The sequence below is a fragment of the Mastigoproctus giganteus genome, chromosome 1, assembly GCF_048544385.1.
Source record: "Mastigoproctus giganteus isolate SK-2022 chromosome 1, ASM4854438v1, whole genome shotgun sequence".
NCBI lineage: Eukaryota > Metazoa > Arthropoda > Arachnida > Uropygi > Thelyphonidae > Mastigoproctus > Mastigoproctus giganteus.
In genome coordinates, this window is record NC_143575.1 from 257,217,244 (window position 1) to 257,239,638 (window position 22,395).

The following is a 22,395-nucleotide window of genomic DNA, read 5'->3' on the forward strand; positions in this document are numbered from 1 at the left end:
GTGAGTTTTTATAAGGGTGGAATTATTAACTAACCTTATTGCCCTGTTTTAGATAGTGTATGAGTGTTTAAGGGAAGTTTTAGTAAGGTCAAACCATGTAAGGAAGCAGACTTTCTGCATCAGCCAAAAATAAGTAAATAAATAAATATACACACACACACACACACACACACACACACACTGGTGTTCAAAGAAAGTGCATCACCCCTTAAAATTGTAATTGTCATCCGAATAACGTAAGTATATGGCAATATTTCTTACAGATTCCATCAGATAAGATTGACACGCGTAGGTGATGACAGAATATTGCATCAGCTTTTACTTTCAGCTATACAAGTACACTCTGCAAGAGTTGCAGTCATTCCTTGCTTGTGTCAGTATGACGAGTTACGTGCAGTTGACACCACGAAGAAAGAGTGCTATTGTTGCTTTACATGAGGAAGGATGTTCTTCCCGTCATATTGCTTATAGAGTGTCTTGTAATCAGTCGGCAGTGAGTAGATTTCTTTCCAAACTCAAGAATACTGGTTCTGCTGATAGGAAAAAAGGAACCGGACGCAAAGAGTCTCTCCACCAAAACAGGACCTCGTTTTGAAGCACTTATGCCTTAAAAACCATAAAGCTTCTTCGTCTGAGCTGAAAAGAGAATGGGAAGAACATACGGGAGTGGTTGCAAATGCAGTAACAGTCAGAAGACGCCTCCTCAAAAATGGAATTATAGCCTGTCATCCTAAGAAAAAGCCCCTCCTCACACAAAAAATGAAAGATGCCCGATTAATTTGGTGTAAGGAGCATGTCGAATGGACCCCTGAGCAGTGGAAGTCAGTTATTTTCTCAGATGAGAAGAAATTCAACCTGCATGGCTCTGATGGGAGACAAACGATTCGCCATAGACGTGGTGAAGAACACCATCCAGACTGTATGGGGGTGTATTTTGTATCGCGGAGTAGGTCACCTGCAGTTTATAAAAGCTTCTGTAAATGCCAATGGATACCTGGCTATATTGGAAGGCAAATTTCTGACAACCATTAGAGACCGTTTCAACCTGCCAAGTAACTGCATCTTTCAGGGCGACCTTGCTCCTTGTCATTGGGCAAAAAGTGTAAGTAGGCGCTTCTGTAGTTACTTTAGCTTCATTTCTGTATTAGAGGTTTGACATTACATAACGAAACAGCCCGGACCTGAATCATATAGAGAACTGTTGACATCGTGTGGCATCTGTAGTTGCTAGAAAGAAACCAAAGACCCTTCGTGAACTTCAGGAAGCCATAATTTGTGTTTGGAACCACAAACTATCAGTTGATTATCTTCAGAAATTGATCTTGTCAATGCCTTGACGGTGTGCTGCTGTCATCAGGGCCAGAGGTCGTTAAACTAAATATTAGTTTGCACCTGGTGAGCTTTTCACATTGTTTTTCATTTAAAATGATAAACTGAAGCAAATTGAGGGCTTCTGATAACATTTCAGTCATAACTGTCGTGTTTACCAAAATTGTTGTATAAAGGTTGCAGATGCTCATTTTGGAATATTTTGAGAGCACCTGTCAAATATTACTTAGCTTTGCTTTAACTATTAATAAATATCTTTTGTTTATATTTCTATTTGTGATGCTATTCATAAATGTAACATACCATCAAAAATAGGGTTAGAAATGTGAATGTGAAATTCCTAGGTGATGCACTTTCTTTGAACACCAGTGTGTGTGTATGTATATATATATATATATACACAGGGTGTTTCAAAAATGATGGTCAATAATTTAAAGATAAAAAGTATAAACTAAAATAAGCAAAAAGTCCCAGTGAACATTGGGCCGTAAATGAACCTTTTTTTCAAGATAATGCACATTTTCTGTTAAGTTTCACCATTGACTATGGGAGCACTAGTTTAGCAAAAATCTGTGAATCCTTTGCTAAGGGCGGTTTTATTAAACATAAGATAATACATTTTTAATTTTTGGTTTCAACACCACAGGATTTTACAGATGTCACAAAAGGTGTTCAAAACGCTGTCCTTGCATCTGTATGCAGCTTTGTAGTCTTCTCTGCACTGAGTTGTGAATCCTCTCAGGCATTCCTGAGTCATTTCTGATTTGCTGAAAGGCTCCTTCAACCCGATGCTGCAATTACTCAACTGTGTTAATGTCAGAAGTGTACACCAAGCTTTTTACATAACCCTAGATACAGAAATCCATAGGATTTAAGCCTAGTGATCTAGGAGGCCACATTACAGGCCCACCTCTATCTATCCACAGTTGACCATACCTTCTAGTTAGATACTGAGTCACAACTGAAGCAAAATGTACTTGTGCACCATCATGCATAAACCACATGTTCTGGCATTGCTGAAGTGGAACATTATCATCATCAAGGAGGTCTGGAAGAACATTCTGCAGGAACTGAAGGTACAACTCTCCTGTTAGCCTGTTTAGCAGAAAGTGTGGACCAATCAGACTGTCTCCTAGTAGTCCTGCCCAGACATTAATGAGAAAAGTTGCTGATGTTGTGACTCATGAATTGCATTAGGATTTTCGTTGGAGCAAACGTGACAGTTATGAAAATTAAAAATACCATCACGAATAAACCCAGCTTCGTCAGTGAACCAAATGTTGTTTAAAAACAGGGGGTTCAGGACACACTGTTGTTGCATCCACTGGCAGAAGTTCACTCTGGGAGGGTAGTCTGTATTGCTAAGACCTCGTACACACCGGATATGGTAGGAGTACAGTAATTGGTGATATAAAATTCTCCACACACTGCTATGACTCAGTACACGCTCTTGCAGAGCAACCCTCCTTGTCGAAGTTCCTGGATTTTGTTATATTCTTTCTAACACCCTTTCCTCAACATCAGGTGTTATGCTTCTGGGCCTACCTGCTCATACTCCGTGTGCGAAGCATCCATGTTCTCTAAGGCGTTGATGTAACTTGATGAATGTGCAGCGGGGAAATGCTTCTTGGTACAAACGTGCATCCTCGAGTGCACTGCCGTTGGCTTTATCATACATGAAGTGCATACTCTTCGTTGCTGTAACCTCTTTCCGTGTTGACTATCCTTTGACAAGTACTAGTATGCCTGCTACGTTTCAGAGCATTGAGAGAGGGGAAATGGAGAGAATGAGCATAACCTAACCTAAACAAACAAATCAGTGGAGGATCCCAACTCTGTACAGTTCCCCTGTCAGTGGTGGATCCCAACTAGAAATGTGCAATATCTCGAAAACGATTCACTTCACTTAAGGACCCATGTTTACTAGGCTTTTTTTGCATATTGTAGTCTGTACTGTTCACCTTTAAATTATTGACCATCACTTTTGAAACACCCTGTGTGTGTTCGCGTGTGTATATATATATATTAAATAATAATATTCATACATTACCATTCTCACAAGGTAAACATTGGGAAGCAAGTTATTCCACTGTTTGGCAACCTACTGCCCATAGGTGAATTTCATGAGATCCAGTTTTCTGTTATTGTCTGTGATTTTATATTCGTGTACCCTGGAAGAACAGATCTTATTCAATTGTTTTACTCAACAACCCCTTCAGCACTTTATACACTCAATTGATTCTCCCTTAGATATCTAGTTGTCAAACTTTGCAGCCCACACCTTTAAGTCATTTTTCATGCATATTGATTTTTTTTTTTTCTTTTTTCTAATATGCCATAATGTCAAGATGATCCTGCTGCATTTGAATGATCGCCTCCATAATTTATCCTGCCACTGAAGTTAGATTAAGTCTGCTTTTATTCACTTCACTCTTATGGATTGGCAATATGTCCTCTTCCAACCCGAAGAAAACAGTCATGTCTGAGTTAAGTGAAGCCCTCATAATTAACCTTAATGGTCATATGCTGTTCATCACAATTTCCCTCAAAATAATGGGTATATAAGCTATCTATGAAAGATTCTTGCAAAGTAGTGCAGTGGTTAAAATGTCCACCCTTTCACACTGTATAGATAAAGGACTGTGTTTAAATCTAAAGACAGGAGGAATTTTTATGGGCTTTTTTTCACAATGTGAAAGAGCTAATCAGTCCAGAGAGCTAGGTTTTTTACACGCTTGGCAAATTCATGGTTAGGCACCTTTTTTTGAAATAAATAATAATAAGTACAGTTGGACCTCTGTTTAACGAACTTCTTTAGAGCAAATTTTTCTATTTAGTGAATTTTTTTCAGTTCCCCTTGGTAATTACAGTTAAAACACTTTCCATTGAATGAAGAAAATTTTCCATATAACAAATGGATTATGAGAGACTTAACTGGTTATGCACTGTTTGCACCTCTGGCCTTCAAGCAATTTAGGCAATAGTTATTATATAGGAACATAAAATTATTAAATTACAAAGTTTAATTTTTCTTGCTGTTAGCAAAATTTGTGATAAGTTCTATTTTGTGATAAGTCTATTTTGCTAGCAAGTTCATGGTCAATTGAAAGGAGACACAGATATGATGTGCACTCTTGTCCTGATGTTAATCTCAAATAATTCTTAAGTTTTAACTTGCTAAAACTCATTTCGGCAGTGACTATTGTTGTTGACACTGTAAGGAATATTTTAAGAACTTTTTCAATATTTGGATAGGTTTCTTATGACTTCCATTTAGCTAATACATTTAAAATATTTAAGTGATATATTGTCTGGGGAATTTATCTAATACTTCAATTATTTGGTGTTTAAATCATTTGATTTCAATTTTACATTGGTCTTGATTAATTTCAGGGAATTTTTCTAACAAATAGCTTTAGTTTCTAAATCCTCAGTTGTCATTCAATGGAATGCTTCGCTAATCAAAAAATTAGTCTTCTGCTATCTTGTTTAGAGATCCAAACCTTTCATTTAACTGCATTATAATAGAAACAATTATTGAAAAACAAGAAATTTTTATTCCATTGAAGTTCGACATTTCATCTTCAGCATGCACACGTGGCTTTTGTTTCATTTCGCCTTACTCTTTTCAACTGGTACTATTTTCATTTTTTTGCAAGTTTCCTCAATTTCGGTAAAAAAGTACAGTTGGACCTCTGATGCGACTTAAAGATCTAAAAAATAACAAAATTTATAACAATATAAATTGTTATTTTCTTAGATTTTTAAAATAATCTACAAGTCCTTTAATTAATACGGGTGATCCGATAAATATCCTGACCTTTTTTTGCAGTGATATGTTGACTATTTACCCTTTCCAGTATAAGATTCCACAGGCTTAAAAACACAAACTTGTAACTACTCGTTTGACGGTGCAATGATTTAGCACAGTCAAAGTATTATTTACTTGGTGATGCAGGTAATGAGCCACCAAGTAAATAATCATCTTTCATTTCATCTAATATTAAAATAATTTGAGTTGCCCATACGTGGTACTTATGGCATTTATTTTTGAACATCTTGTATCAGTGTGTCTCTTCAGGCTGATTTTTATGACCGATGGTAGTTTTTTCCCATCTGCTAGTGGACAAAGAGAAGAAATTGTACAATGACTGTATAGTTCAGAAAAATGTCATATATGCATTAATGCTGGTACAGGTACATCTATCAAATTAAAATTGTGCACAACATGCAATATACCGAGCAAGGGAATTCTCCTTTAGAAATATGGCTTGACACCGTTGTACTTTCCCAACATATTGGTGCCATTATGCCTTGACCACGTATATTTTCAATTAATAGGCCATCTTGAATTAATTTTTCCTTAATTTCTGACACAATACCCTCTCCTGTTTTTTCTGTTGTGTTCATGAAATCGAGGAACCTTTCTTCAATTGTATATTTATCATCTGAAAATTTTACGTCCCGAATAATTTCTGTTAATTGGTCTCTGTGTGCCACATCTGGATAGGTGCTATCAAATATTATATTATGATAGTTTGATTTCTTTTATTATTTCACTTGGTACTTTTGATGCTAACAAATTAATAAATTCATTCTGAATTCCTTCCTGGCGATAAATAATAATTAGTGTGGTGTTTAATATGCAATTTCAGAGCATTTTTCATACCAACATCAAATTGGCTGACAAATTTGATCAAGTTTAAAAATATACCAATTGTTTTTTCTTTGGTATCGATATTACTAACATGTCCATGAAATGCTGAATTATTTTCAGCACAGAACAATATACATTTTAATATTATTTTCAATATATGCCACCATTTTGAAATTTCACTTCTTAGTACTGCTTGTGAAATGTTGTCAATTAGTCCACCTTTTTGAAGACCCTTTTCTAATAATTTCCATTCTGTGAAATTTTTTGTGTTGTAATGAATTCTCATGAAATAGAACATTTGGATTTAGATTTTTCTAGTCCTTAAATCCACCTGAGTTGCAAAATGGAACGTTTGTTTGTGCCAGATACAAATAAGAGGCACGGAAAACATCATCATCATCAGCCATTTTCAATCCACTTCAGGATGAAGGCCTCTTCAGCAACTTTCCAGTTCCTTCTGTTTATTGCATCTTTGTTTTTGCAATAAAATAACCATTTCCTCTCCTTGTTTTTTTTTCCGATACCTTCATGTTTGTATTTCCACAAATCATTGAGACATCGGCCATTAGTGACAGGATACGTACTTAACACTATATGTTCAGGACTGTGTTGCACTATACGAGATCTGTTTTTTGGATATTAAAATTCCACGTGGTTGGATCATTAAAATTCAGACTTACATGTTCCATATTAATATTATTGCTGCCATCTGCCAACCATTATTCATTATTCTCTATACTTTCTAATTCTTTTAAAATAACTTCAACTGTTTGGGCTTTTTCTTGGACTTCCACTTCAGTGCCATCATCATTTGTTTCATCCTCATTCGAATTATGTCCGTTTCCATTGTCACTTTTGGGTTTAGAGTGGCTCATTGTGAGCCAGTTTTGTAAACTAGCAGAATGTTGTTTTTTTTTTATTTCCTCTTTATGCACTCTGTGCGGTACTGATGTTTGCTTTTTTCTTTGGTAGCATGCCTAAAATTAATTTAGTTTTTGTTGTTTTCTTTAAATTATAAATCACAATATTCACAATTACTTCTTTATATAGCAAGCACAAAAACATTGCCTGACGTAGCCGAGTGCAGTAGCACACATTCTTTTGAGCTAAATATGATTAATATTTCTATTGATGATTTATTGTAAATTCCACTGACCTGATGGTCATGCCGGAGTGCAAACAAGAACATTATACACACTATAACTTCCAACTTATTAAGTATCATAGAATATACACAATGCATGAATTATGAACTGCTATGCATTTTACATTTTAGGTTATCTGGCCATCCGTTACCTGATGTGACATCATCTAGGTACCATTTCACCAGCTGGCCTCAGGTGTCGAAATAGCTTGGCACAGAATTGATGTGGCCTGTCAATGGTGCCCTTAGCAGCTGCCCCATTGCAAGGCATTCCTACGCTACTGAATCAGTCTGAGGTGAAGATGCATGCCCTTGCAGGTAGCAGTCGTTATAATCCTTATTCTCCCACTTTTATGGAAAACTTGATCAAGTTAGTTGGTTGAGAGGAGCAAGTTTTTACCCATAAGAAGCAAACTGAAAAGACTAGATTATGGGCTACTTGCTCAGGTAAACCAAAACTGAAAATGAACTCATTAGACTGCAAGTTCCACTCACCCAAGAAACTGGGATTTTTCTTTCAACAAAACAGGCTAGCTGAATCTATCATGCATGCAATTTATAGACAGAATATACTGATACCTCATAGTCTGTTTCTTTAGCACAAAAACAAAACAGAGGGCCTTACCATCAGGCTCAAAAAAAAAAAAAAAAATGGTTTTAATATTAATATTAGCCATATAGTGCAGTGCTGTCTTTTGCTGCACCAGTCAGCAATGAGGAAAAAGAGTAATACAATTCAAAAAAATCTGTTTTTGCTTAACCAATGTCTGACATGGCCGTAAAAATTTGGGCAGACTGTTTTGTCTGCCCAAATTTTGCTTGGGTCGTTGGTCCAAAAATTGGCTTGCTTGTATCTGGCATGTGCATAGTACATTTTAATGTTTTGGTTTTGTTCTGGATGGTTTCTTTTGCAAATAAATGCTCAACTATATTAGAGTTTTGTGATTTTCCTAGAAAAAAAAAAAATTAAATCTTAATCTGGCTATTTTTCATTAGATTGTTTTAATTTCATCCATTCAGTAACAGCAGTGTGTAGCACTGTTTTAATTTTCATGTGACTGATGGAGGAAGGTTTCCTTGACTGGTGTTTGGTTTGTTTGCATTTTTTCATTTGATTAGTGTGAAATAAAAGGGAAAAAAAAAAAAAAAAAAAAAACTACTCATCTTTGCAAGTAGATATTTATATTACTTTTACACCTTTGTCTTTTGTAAGGAAAAGTAGCAATTCCAAAATGTAATTCTGCTGGTAATCAGGTTTTGGATCAACAAACATACATTTCTAATTTATCTGAGACCGCTAGTTTGGAAAATGACAAAAACGATTTCAGTGCAGCTACACAATCTTGTGAACTAAATTCCCTTCGCCCCCCCCCCCCACCCAAGTGTCGAAATTCATATGAACACTGTTGGTAAATAGTGTTTTTTATTATTTTCAGCACTTTTCGATGACCATATTCTTGAAATCACAATGAAGGAATGAATAAATATGAATGCATGCAATCAACTGTATTTAGTAAATTTTCCTGAGGTAAAGACTGCTATCCTACCACAAAAAGTAATTGTAAATTTTGCTTGATCAGACTGTAAACACATGAAGCCTAAACAAGTATGCTTATATCAAATGGCAGCCATCTTGTTTCAAGATAGTAGAACAACTAAGAATATCCCTGGCAGTGTGCTCTCATACTCACTCATAAGACCATTAAATTGTTTCAACCAGACTAAAAAAAGTTCTAAACAGTTTGCATTTATAATTCCACTGGTGGCCATCTTGTTTCAAAATGACAGTTCAAAACAGGAGTACCTCACAGTAAGGGGCACTGACAGATGTATCCCACTCCTCTCTCCCTCTTACACCCTTTCTCCAAAGCGCATTGTAATTTTGGTTGGGATCAGCATGAATTTTGAATAGATGGTGCCTATAAATGACAGTAATTGTTTCAAGATGGTGAATAAAAATTAAACCATCTCCAGGGTACTCGAATATTCCTTCGCCCAACTATATGCATGGTTAATTTGGTTTCAATGTGACTGCAAACAGAAATATTATTAGGGTTGCAGCACAAACATACAGGTTTTGGAAAATAAAACAAAAGTGAAATTTGACATTTTCTTGAAAAAAAGCCTACTATGAAGGTTAAGGCACTGGGGGAGATTTTGGACACTTCTAAGGCTCTGGCTGACAAGGTGTTTGAAATGGACCTTTTGATGGAGCATAGTATAAAATTTAAGACGGAATTGGAGGCTCTTACAACTCCTTATAACAACCTACAAAGAAAGACAAAGCAAATCCATAAAAAGTTTTTTTTTTTTTTTTTTTTTTTTTTTTTAAGAATTTCAACTAAGAATGGGATTTGTAAGTCACTTTCCCAAGACCTTCGGGAGGACCCCAAATCATTAATCCATCCTTCTTGTATTGCTGCCATCTTTATATTTTCAGTATCATTATCAATGTCAGTGAGTTAAATTTATTTTTTAGGTACAAATTTAGAATTTTGAAAAAAAAAAAAAAAAAAGCTTCACGCAGCTTTATCCATCCAGTTCTTCAGATTCAGCCCTTTGGCAACATCATTCTGTATCGTAAATGGAAAAGGAGTGAAAGAAAAGATATATTCATCTTTGATGACATTAAAGGATATTCTAAAGGTGGTATTAATGTACCTCAGTAATCTAGTGTGAATACAGAAACATGTTTGGGTAGAACATGGGTCAAGCTATACAGTTACTAAATATGATTAATGATTGTATTTGTTGTCAAAAAGAATAATTGTAAACTGCTCTGAGCTTATGGTCTTGCTGGCATATAAACAGAACTTTATTTATTTTTACCTTTTTTTAATAAACATTACCTGAAGTATAACACAGGTATGTTTATTATAAAATTAGTTCAAAATTCAAATTCAAAATTTATAATCAAAATTCATATACATTGTGATTTCACATGCATTGTGATTACAATATACATTGTGATTGATATCCATTGTGCTGTTCAAATTGCTTTTCAAGTTTTCTTGAATAATACAGGGCTTCATGCATTACATTTTATTTACATTACCTATAATAATTAGCTAATTAAATAAAATGTATTTTTTTAATTATTTCATTATGTTCATTTAATTTGATATTACATGTTGTAACCTGTGTGCTATTTTATTTGCAGATTGTTGATGAACGAGATTATTTTGAACTTATGCCCACTTATGCTAAAAATCTTACTACTGGGTTTGCTAGGATGAAGGGTCGCACTGTTGGAATAGTTGGAAATAATCCAAAATATGCTGCAGGTAAGTAAACTGAATTAAAAATATTGTAAATAAATAATAATATTTTAATTGTTTTACTTAGTTATGTTAACAAATATGAATTTTTTTTCTCCTCCTCAAATAATATAAAATTGATTTGGATAAATTTTTATATGCAAAATATAAATGTGGATTCAAAATTTTAACCAATTTAAAAATTTATTAATCTTGAACAGTCAAACTTTTAATTTAGTATTTTGTATGATCACTGGTTATCACTGAAGTCAACATTTCTTAAAAATACTGTACTGTTGTAATTGTATATAATATGGTATTGTGGAATTGGTTATAGCAGGGGTGTAAAACATGGGTGTTACATAATCTTCAAATATTTGTTGTTTCCCCAAATAAAAAATAAATAAAGGTTTAAAATTTGCCATACAACGCACAGAACAATATTAAACTTAGCCCTTATATTTCACAGGAATAAAACAGATGCTTTTGCTGATGTACCTTTTGTTTGATTGCTACAATGAAAATGTAAACAATGACATGGCTCATTATCTTACTGGTGCCTCCATAGCCAGGTGGGAAGGAGCAGAAGTGCATAGCACATGCTTCTTGATTAGACCGGGGTTCGAGCCCGTCACCACCAAATATGGAGGATGCGGAAAGGTCAGGGAATGACCACTGCATGTCCCCGGAGCAATATAGCCTTAGTTGCTAATGCTCCTAAAAAAAAAAAAAAAAACCATTATCATACTTTGTTATATAACCATGCAGTTCTATTTCCTCAAATATTGTGGTTGACGGTTAATTTTGAATCCACATTTATATTTTTCATATAAAAATTTATTCAAATCAATTTATATTATTTGAGGAAGAGGAAAAAAAGAACATTTATATTTGTTAACATTATAACTAAGTAAAACAATTAAAATACTGTTATTTATTTACAATATTTTGATTTCAGCTTATTATATAAACTTATTATCAGAGTTTCTAATAAATTTCCAATTGCATCATTTTAAAATTTTCACTCAAATTTTCTGCCTTTTAAGGTTGTCTTGATATAAATTCATCAGTGAAAGGTGCTCGATTTGTTCGTTTTTGTGATGCATTCAATATACCCATCATAACATTTGTTGATGTTCCTGGATTTTTGCCTGGTAAGTTACCTATATAAATTTAGTTGGATAGTTGGATGAAATGCAGTTTGCATGTAAAAATAGATAATTGTAATTAAAAAAAAAAAAAAAAAAAAACTGTATTAGTTATAAAATATAATGCTTTTAATGCCTCTTATTTTTAGTTGTCTAAAGCAGTAATTCTAAAATACAGCATTTCTCAACCAGTGGTATACATATATCTGTGGGTAAAACAGAGGCATTAGGGTATTTCAGTAAATGTTTAAATAGAAAATGTATGAAACTCCATTTTGTAATTTCAGAAGTTATGCAAGAAGTTGATCTTATCCCAGTCTTCCTTATAATGGTGTGTAGCACATATATCCTTGATACGTTAACTATCTGCAGTAGTTTTTTTACCAGAACTACTTCTGTCCTAAGCAGTCTTACTACACAGTAGTCCAGTACCAGTCATATTAAACCATTTTGATATATTGTTGTTTACCCAGTCTCACTCTGCCCTCCCCCACCTCTAAAGTACTACAAAAAGCAAAAAACTTTATTCACACACCCACTGATTTTCCAATTAGACCAATGCACACCCACTGATTTTCCCAACCAGTCCACTCTTAAAAATGTACTAATTTAATCTCAGAAATAGGACTGTTGTGCTCTCCAGTGACTATAAGAGCCTTAAGACTTGATATAGTTGTCCCTCCCCAAAGGATATATTATTAACCATATTATTATTAACTGAAATTACAATTAACTATTCTATTTTATAATTTTTATTTTATCTCTCAAATCTTATCCCTTATATGTAAATTAACTTGAAACACTGGTCTGTTTCTTTCAACATTATGAATGATTTAATAAACAAAATCTTGATCAACCAGTATTTGTTCGATCTAGTCTAACAGATGAACTATTAGATTAGCTGACAAATTAATTCTTTACATTGCGGTTTTATTACAAACTACAGAAATTGCTAAAAATTAACTGGATTTTCATGTTATTATAGCTGTCAAACAATATGAAGACTTGGTCATTATCTCAGGCCAGAAATTTTCTTTTTTTATTGAATACTTAAGTCAGAAATTATCAAAATATTCTGACTTCTAAAATTAGACTTTACAAAATAATGATCCAAAATTAATAGCTACATATATTAAGACATAGCTGCACCCACTGATCATCACTTTATGCATCAAATTACAACCAAATCACAAAGGTAGGGTGGGTAGGCATAGGGGGTGGGGTTATGCTGTTTACTTATTTCTAAGTATCAACGTTTGTATATTCAAATTCTGGAAGTGTCATTCTCCGCTTCTAATTCTTCACTACATGAAATGATAGAAAATCCTTTTGATTTTTTAGAATCATCGCCAAAACTACTACACTCATCATTTTCTTCCAGTATACTGCATATCAAGAATATCATTTCTTTTCACTTTACAAGAATGTAAATCCCTGTACACTGATTATGGGTTTTTGAAGTCTTGATGAAGACAAAAATATGAAATAGGAACAAAGAATATTATAAGTAAAGTCCGAATACAAACATTAAAGGTGATCTTTTATTTGGGGAAATGTTGACAAACTAGAAATGTAAATTAAAAATAAAAAATGCAAAATATATTTCAGTGTAAGTAAGTAAATAAATTTTCTGTTCTGTTGTAACAAAATGCATTCATTCAAAAGAGGAAATATGATTTTATAATTTATCTGCTCTAGAGTTAAAAAATTAGAGCAGGAAAGCTATAATCTCCACTGGAGATTTTAGCTTTCCTGTTGTTTATGACAAACAAATGTACACTATAAGTTAATGTTAACAGATGTATTTGGTACACCACAACCATTATGCCATCCATAGAACTGAATATTGTAGTTGAATTAAAATGAACTAAAAGCCATACAAATTACCTCATTATGTTGGTTAAGGAATGTTAACAACGTTGATTATCTGAATTATCTTTGAATTATATTTCAAACTATTCAACACCATTTTAATGAGATTTCTGGCATATCATACTCATGTTAAATATTTAAAATTACTTCGTTTGTTCACGCCTTATGTTATCTTATAGGTACTGCTCAAGAATATGGTGGTATCATTCGACATGGTGCAAAGTTGCTTTACGCCTTTGCTGAAGCCACAGTTCCAAAAATAACAATTATAACAAGGAAGGTAAGTATAAGAATAACATTTTGTGCTGCATAAACAACTTTTAACACGTTCGCTGCCAGCTTTTCTAACTTCAGTTTAAACTCAGGATTCAAAACCATTGTATTGAATCAATTAGATTAAAGAAGGAATAAACATATTTGGGTTTTCTTCTTACTAAACTGAATTAATCAGTTCCTTATGAATTTTGCTTGACAAAAAATCCCGTTTTTCTTCTCTCAGAGTGGAAGAAAAAGTCTAAAAAGTAGTGTTGTGTTCCCCCTCCAAGTGGATTAAATTCCGAAGCCACATTTTTCATTCATGAAGTAGTGAATGTATTAATAGTAAAGGTTAAGATGTGCTCTTGTCTAAACAGTTCTATGGGATACATGCTTTCAAAAGTATCCAGACAAGTACTTTTAAGAAAACTGATGTTTATTGAGGATATTCATATGTAGGCACACATTTGCTTTAACAGAAGCTCTGCTTATTCTGGAAAGTTTTTTTCAAACAATTTACAGTGGCAGGCATCTGTTTTGCTCTCATCCTTTAAGCAGTTGTGAACTACATACAGTCAGAAAGACAGCCATCTTAGCTCTGTTTCTGGTGCTCCACCTCATTCTAGCAATGTTCCACATGTTTATATTAGGACTCTGATCTAGTCAGGCAATTCACAAGGTTCTACTACTCAAACCTAGTGCCAGTAAGCCTGGCTTTGTGGTACAGTTTTATCAGGCTGTGCAGATAAATTCATTTCATGGATGTGGCAATGAGTTTGAGCCCAAATGATGAGAAGCAAGGGCCCCCCCCCCACATACTCCTCATAATACCGCCTCTAGATTGCACTTTTAAGAATTCACACCAGTAAGCAGCATTTTCTCAATGTTCTCCAAACCCATGCTCAGTTGTCCAATATAAAAAGAGTGTAATACAACTTGATACTCCATGAAACCTCTTCCCACTGTCCCAAACATGTCCATGGAGCACTGCACTAGAGAAACCAAGACTATGCAAGCCCGTGTAGATGCATATATTAAACATTCATACTATTTGACTCCCCCCCCCACTATTTGCTGAGATTATCAGGCACAGCAGAAGTCTTGATTTTTTTTTTATTTTTTTTTGGTAGTTGTTGGCGCATCGACTTCTGTTGCTATAATGCACCTCCCAAGGTTTTTGCAGTACTTTGATCCAAGCCCGAGGCGGGATTCGAACCCGCGACCTTTGGGTTGCCAGGCAGGCACTTTACCCACCCGGCTAGCCCAGTCGGCAGAAGTCTTAATAATAAGCTCCATAGTTGGGTTAAAAACATTGTCATTGTTTGAGCAAGATTATCAGAGTGGTTGAGTACAGCATATAAGCTTTGAATTTAACTGTAATGGTAGTTTCTTGAAGCTATTAATTAATAGCAGGTTCACCTCTAGGTGTTACTATTAAATTAAAAATTATATTTTCTAAAGTGATCCCAACAACTTAGGTTATGAAAATATAATAAAAAAAAGAAGTCAAAATCAAAGATAATAATAAGCCCAGGCTCTACCACTGGAGGGAACAAAAAGTCCCCATAAAGTAAAAATATACATAACAGAGGAACAAATGTTTTCTCAAACTGTTTTGATAATTGCATTTAAACAGTACACTAAACCCCCACTATTCGCGGTATCTGTATTTGCGGTTTCGCGTATTCGTGATCGCCGATTTAATATAAAATGAAACCTAAAAAAAAAAAAAAAAAAGTGAATTTTAAAGTGCCGTGAATATTTTCTGCCATAAAAAAACATGGGCGTGGCTAGAATTATCTTTCCTGGTCAAAACAACGCTCAGTGGGTGGGGGGAGAGGGGTGACAAAATCACGAGCGTGGATGTTTCTCGCTAATCCTTGTTCAGTATGTGTTATGCGCTTGTCATGGAAGGTTTCGTCGTTTGCTTTTAATTTATATGCTTATAAATTGAATAAATTTATAAATTGATATGCTTACAAAAATGATAAATCTACTGTTTTGCAGTGTAAAACAGACTTTTTCGAGTGTGTTAACGGAAGAAAGTGACTTTATAGTGGACAAGTTCTTTCTAACCCATACAAAAATATGGCTACGAATAACAAGGGAAATATGAAAAGATCAAAGAAGGTGATGACATTAGCGAATAAAATTGAGTTATCAGACAAAATTTCTAATGGTGAAAGTGTCTCGTCAGTCGCAAAACATTATAAAATCAATAAGTCAACGGTACGATCGATCAAGAAATCTGAAGAAAAAATCCGCTGTAGTGTCCGTGAAAACGCGCTAATTGCTTCAAAAATTTGCTCTGTAACTTGTGATGTTAAATTAGAAAAAGTGGAAAAGGCTTTAAATCTGTGGACAGAAGACCGAACTCAAAATAAAATTCCGTTCAGTTCACTCATCATTCGTGAAAAGGCAAAACTCCTTTATCAACACTTTAGCGAAACTTGTGATAGCACTGGCGGGATAAGTTTTTTTTGCTAGCAAAGGCGCTGGTTTGAAAGATTTGTTTGAAATTTCTAATAAATATTACATTTAATATTAAATTGTTTCTTATTTTCATTTCATTTGGAATGGAACTCTTTTATTACTATGGGAGACATAACTCAGTATTCGTGTTTTCGTTATTCGCGACATTTCTCATGAACGTAACCCCCGCGAATAGCGGGGGTTTACTGTACATCACTTCTTTACTAAAACTGAGTTATTGTTTGATATATCTGATTAATATTATTCAATATAATGGTTCCATAATAATATTATTTAGCATTATCAAGGAACCATCTCATCCTTTACAACTTAATTCAGTTTTAACTAAGTTGCCTTAGTTACAACTGAATTCAGTGTTTTCTTTCACTGATAACTTTTCTTTATCTTTAGGCATATGGTGGAGCTTATGCTGTATTGAGTTCAAAGCATTTAAGAGGGGATGTAAATTATGCATGGCCTACTGCAGAAATAGCAGTGATGGGTGCTAAAGGTGCTGTATCCATTATTTATAGAGGAAAAAAGGATGTAGAGAAATATGTTCAGGAATATATGGATAAATTTGGTAACCCTTTTCCTGCAGCTGTCAGAGGTATGTACAATTACAGTGAAGGGCTATGATTTTTTTAGTATTAGTAAGGCAGAAATAAAATTTCATAATACTGACAACTTGTGACAGTATCCTTATTTTCAACTTGAAGTTACAATAACTGAATTGCTATAGTTTTTTTTAAACAAGAGAGATGCTATTTTCACTTTTTTTTTACATAAGTTCATTTTAGTTCTCAATTACAGTTTTATTTTTCGTTTTATTTAGATATTTACTTTTTTCCCTTATGCATTATTTATAGTATGCATTTACAAAAACTCACTTTAACATACCTATGTATCCTCTCTGAGCCTTCTGTCTCAAGGTATCTGAAAGGTTCTATTCACTTATGTGGCAGTCAGAGAGGGGAATGGTAACCTGAATATGTATGTAATTGAAATTCTTCAAATAAGAATATTCAGTCATATAAGATAATCTTTGATTTTGAATTTTTTTTTTTTTTTTTTAATTAAGATTTCATAACCTAAGTGGTCAGGATGACGTTTTTGTATATCACCCTTAACAATATTGTAGTAGTAGTCTGTAATACTAAAAATGGCAATAGTTGTTTAAAAAAACTCTTGACTAAATGATTGTGTGAAATGTTTTAATATCTTCAATCAATTTTTGTCGGTTTATAATAGCTATAAAATTATTCATAATGGCAGTAATTATTTAAAATAATACATATGTACCTGTTTGTGTTTATCTTATAATGTAGGTGAAATTGTTTCTTACTTGGCCTTGTATATTACTCAAAAACAAGAGTCAAAGTAAAAGAGACATTTGCTGACATTGTGTTTGTTGCATTGACATAAGTTTTGTTGTCATTGTGGTCACTGCATAAATATAAAAGATAAATATTCTTTTCCGTAATTTCATAGAGTGTAATTAATGTTAGTGCATTAAGGCTGTCGATTACATACAAGTTAGTGAAATTACATCATTTCTTCACGCATCCAACTACTAAATAGTTAAAAATTGGCATCATTTAAGTATATCTCATATTGTGAATATCTTCACAAGTTACCACAATATTGCACTACCTCGAATAAGTAATGCTTCACCATAGGAGAAGACTATTGTTACTTATTCTCAGCAGATACCACTGCCCATACGGCACATTTTGGAGCTTATTGGCTCCTCATTGGTGGGTGGACAGGTACCCTGGTGTTGCAATGATGACAACCCAGTTGTGGAGTATAACCCAACAATATGAGAGATGCCTGATGGCGTAAAGTAATTTAAATTACAATGCAAAATTATAAATGGTTGTAGATTATAAATTTATAAAAATATGAACATGGCAATACACAATGTAATTTTATAGCATAGAACATACTACTGTCACATAACATGGAAACAGTGTAACTTTATTAGTGAAATTACATTTCTCTTAGTTCAGTGTGACATTTTAAATTTAAAATTAAACTAAATAGTCACACTAAACTACTTGCTTTGCTGCTCAAGTCACTGGAATGTTTTGGCCTGGGGGCATGATTTGTAGAACTTCCAATGGCAGTCTTCCTATAAATCAGGGCTAAATTACAGTATGATACTCTGTCAGTAATTGTTAATCGTATACTTTCTCTGTTGAAAACCAAATGTTAGTCAAGATGAAAACCCATAAAACTCCAAAAGTGACTGACATGTAAGCTTTTGGGCTTTTACTAATTCAATTGTTGAATATGAGACATTTTGCATTTGAATTGTTTTGATTTTTCAATATATTTTTTTATAGAGTACCACCTGTATTGTATTCATTATGACTGTCAATTATAACTTTTTATTCGTAAATCCTATATTTAAAATGTTTTCAGTATATTTTTGTTTATATGAATAGTTTACAGTTTTGCGGGTAATTAAAATGTGAATGAAATGTAATTTTAAAAAGTATAAGTAATTAACTTACATTACTGATGAGAGAATAGAAGAAAAGCTAGCTGAGACTGCTGTTTAAGGCTGTAGCGATGTGCAACTAATGGTCATTGAGAGTGGAGATGAATTTTCAATAAGCATCCATTCCAAATTCACTAAAATGATAATTATACAGAATCAAATATTTTAATAAATTATAAAATCAATTATAAGAATTATAATCAATTTAATTATAATAATAAAATTTATAAAAAAATTATATTCTAACAAATATTTTAACAACACAGATTCAAGGGTACAAAAAGTTAGCTCAACACCTGATGAATGTAATTGATATTTCACATATCAAGTATTTACTCCACTTATTTTGACATTATTTTATCATTAATCAGGGTCAGATGATTTTATAAATGCAAAAGTATGGAATTTCCTATTACCATTAATTATTTTAAAACATCTTTTTTGTTTTTCATGTGTCTTGAATAACTTATTTTCACCGTTGGGCTCATTACATTGAAAGCACATAAGTTAATTGGTTTATGTTATTATTTTAATTTGAATAGCTTGGTAAAATATTCTTACCACCAATAAAGGATTATTTATTTTACAGGATTTGTGGATGATATTATTGAGCCCAAGACCACCAGATATAGAATGTGCCGTGATCTTGAACTTCTGCAAAACAAAAAACTTTTCAACCCATGGAAAAAACATGCCAATATTCCACTTTAATGGTTGTGTCCAAAATAGAAAATTTATTTCATGAGCTTTTATTTTCATTTTTCAGTTTTAGAGTGGAACTTGTCCCCTCCCTCTATGTATAGTAAGCAATGGTTATAGTGATCACGTTTGCAAGTTGAATTTTGATTCTAATAAACAGAGATTCTAATAAGCGAAAATCGACGAATATTATCTACAGGCTATAAAAAATAAAGATATAAAGCACAAATTTACACTTTATTACCAAAAATTTATTACCAATTAAATGATGTGTGAAAATCAGAAGAATATTATTATAGGTTATCAAAATAAAAATAAATTTATACTTACGTACATAGCTTAATTAATATACTTAATTTATACTTATTTTAGATTGCTGTAAAATATCACTACAAAGTATATTGATTTTTCGATATTATATAACAGTCTATATCCACAATCACTGGCACCAGTTTCTTCCAATGCTGTCCTCAGGATGACTATAGCTTCACGAGTTTGCCATTTTGTAACTGGAATTTGTCCGGATTCATCTTCATTTTCCTCCTCCTTGGTGCAAGTATCAGTTACAGAGTGGGCAATTTCTTCTTCTGTTAAAGCTGTAGTAACTACCCATTTATAACAAATTGTAAAAACAAAAAGGCCCAATAAACCAAAAACTGCAAGTTGTTTTTATTGTTTTATGGTTGTGACCTGTAGAAATGTGACCTCCAGAAACCTGCCTTAGAAAAATATCACAGAGGCATTCAAAATTGATTCTTATAACCTCTTATTAGAATAACATCTTAGAATAAGATGTTATTCTAATAAGAATTCTTATTCTTATTCTTAGAATAAGATCTTAGAATAAGATGTTATTCTAATAAGCAGTGAAAATGTAGTGCATTTTATTGATTTCAATCTGTTCTTAGAAATTTGATTCTCTAAAGCAGCTGATTCTAATAACCAGTGCTTACTGTATATATGTGTTTCACATTTTGTTGCAAAATAAAAAACATTGTAAATTTCATTGCAAATGCTTACACATGACATTTAATTGTCATGTGTAAGCATTTGCTATTCCAATTATGGTATTCATTTTTTTTTTTTTACATTGTTTGAGATTCTTAGAGTAGAAAAAACCAGGTCCGGAATTTGCACTGTTTCCCCTTTAATCATATATCTAAATATTGGCTAGGTTGCTGTTATTACTTAAAAAAATAATAAATGCACTATATGCAAAAGTAGACATTTTTTCCATTAAGTTCCATTACTTTTAGTACAAGACTAATACTGAAACAGTATTCATAGAAATCAAAGAATAATGGTAGTATGATATATGCAAAATTGAAAGATGTTTTAACAATGTAAAGTCAGTTTATTTAGGTTAACTTGAAGCGAGTTATGATAATATTGTAATATGATTTATTTTCCAAAATAGGATAGACGCTGAATGAGAAAGGTGTTATTAAGCCCATTTTAGCTGGATGATAAATATTTATTTCAATATATTAAAAAACCATTTTATTTTCTGCTGTTTGTTGATAATTTTGGTTGGTTGAATTAAATGCATTCAATGTTTTATGCTTTTCTATATAAATGTACACCTTTAGGACCATTTTGTTTGTCTCTGCAAATGCATAGTTTTTCTCTTCAACACACACACAGTACATAAACGATGCTTTATGTTACTGTACATGAGATTCTCAATGGTTTAATGCTTAGGTATATTTAATTATAAACTAGCATGAACTAAGAAGTGTCAAATAAAAGAAAGGTCTTCCTTTCTCTAATTTGGCTTATAAGTTAGCCTTTCCTCCAAATGCCACCTCATTTTTTGAGTAAATACACTTTTTGAACGTGAATTTTAGACAGAGCATAGTCTTCTTCCTAATTGTAATAAGATTATTACTAGTATTTATAATCACTCAGCTCTATGTATTCATCTTGGTTTAGAATATTTTTTAACTTACTATCTTAGCTATATATGTGTACTTTTTAATTTTTCTAAATATTAAAATTTAATATTAATGACAAGTAGAACATTTCTGAAAGCATACTTATACAATTAAGGAATACAATCTTGATTTCAAGAATGAATTCTAGATCCTTATTTAGATAATATAGATATTAGCTATACTTTTGAGACTACCTATTGGCCCAATTTTTCTACGTCTTTTGCACTAGTATGCCTTTCGTATCATTAACCATAATGCCAGTCTTTGTATCATCTACAAGCTTAGACAATAAATTTGATATGCCTTCATTAATAAATATTAAAACAGTAAGAGTTCCAGCACTGAATCCTAAGGTACTCCACTAATAACATTAATGCAAGGAGAGCAGCACACATTTATAACTACCCCCGTCTTCTGCCACTCAACCATCCCTTTATCTATAGCAGTAACTTGCCCCTAATGCCACACTGCTCCAGTTTGGTGCAAAAGCTTTACTGAGTTCTAAGTATATGATGTCAAAATTATATTTTGCATCCAATTCCTTTGCAATGACATCATAGTAGCTGAACAAATTAGTCAGACAAGATTTCCCCTTAAAAAATCTGTGCTATGACTGCCTACTTCTTAAGATGCTGTTGTATTACATCTTCAACCAGTGAATCCATTATTTTCACCTCACTTTCGATCTTCCTCTGTGAATAGGAGAGACATGCATATCTCCCATCTGTAGGGACCTCTCCCCTCAATCCATAAATGCTCTCATAATTATGGTTAAAGGTTTCCTTGCCTCTGTTGCTGCTTCTTTATTATTGTTAATGTCAAATCATTTATGTTATAAGGATAGTTTCCAGACCAAAATGCCTCTGAAATCTAGAAAACTTGAAAAATAATTTAAATACCAGACCATTTTTATGGGACTAAATCATGCTTATCTAGCTAGATAACTATTCACTTAAAATAGATATGATTTTTTTCAAACCCTAAAAATAGTAGTGCTTTTGTTTATTAGTGTTTTTAATCAAAAACAAAAAAAACAAAAAAAAAAGCATGTCATTACCAAATTTTTGAAGTTTCACATTTTTAAGTATTGTGTTGTACTGTCAAATAATCTGGTCCTCACCA

At 32.9% G+C, this 22,395-nt stretch overlaps 1 protein-coding gene across 1 annotated transcript in view; it reads left to right on the forward strand.

The window, feature by feature from the left end:
* Nucleotides 1-19,351, forward strand: part of LOC150091808 (propionyl-CoA carboxylase beta chain, mitochondrial-like) — a 99,285-nt gene extending 79,934 nt beyond the window's left edge. The window contains exons 12-16 of the mRNA XM_090369818.1: nt 10,291-10,414; nt 11,434-11,541; nt 13,587-13,687; nt 16,546-16,744; nt 19,230-19,351. Coding sequence (XP_090225944.1) covers nt 10,291-10,414; nt 11,434-11,541; nt 13,587-13,687; nt 16,546-16,744; nt 19,230-19,351 — 654 coding nt within the window. The remainder of the gene's footprint in view (nt 1-10,290; nt 10,415-11,433; nt 11,542-13,586; nt 13,688-16,545; nt 16,745-19,229) is intronic.
* Nucleotides 19,352-22,395: the final 3,044 nt, after the last annotated feature.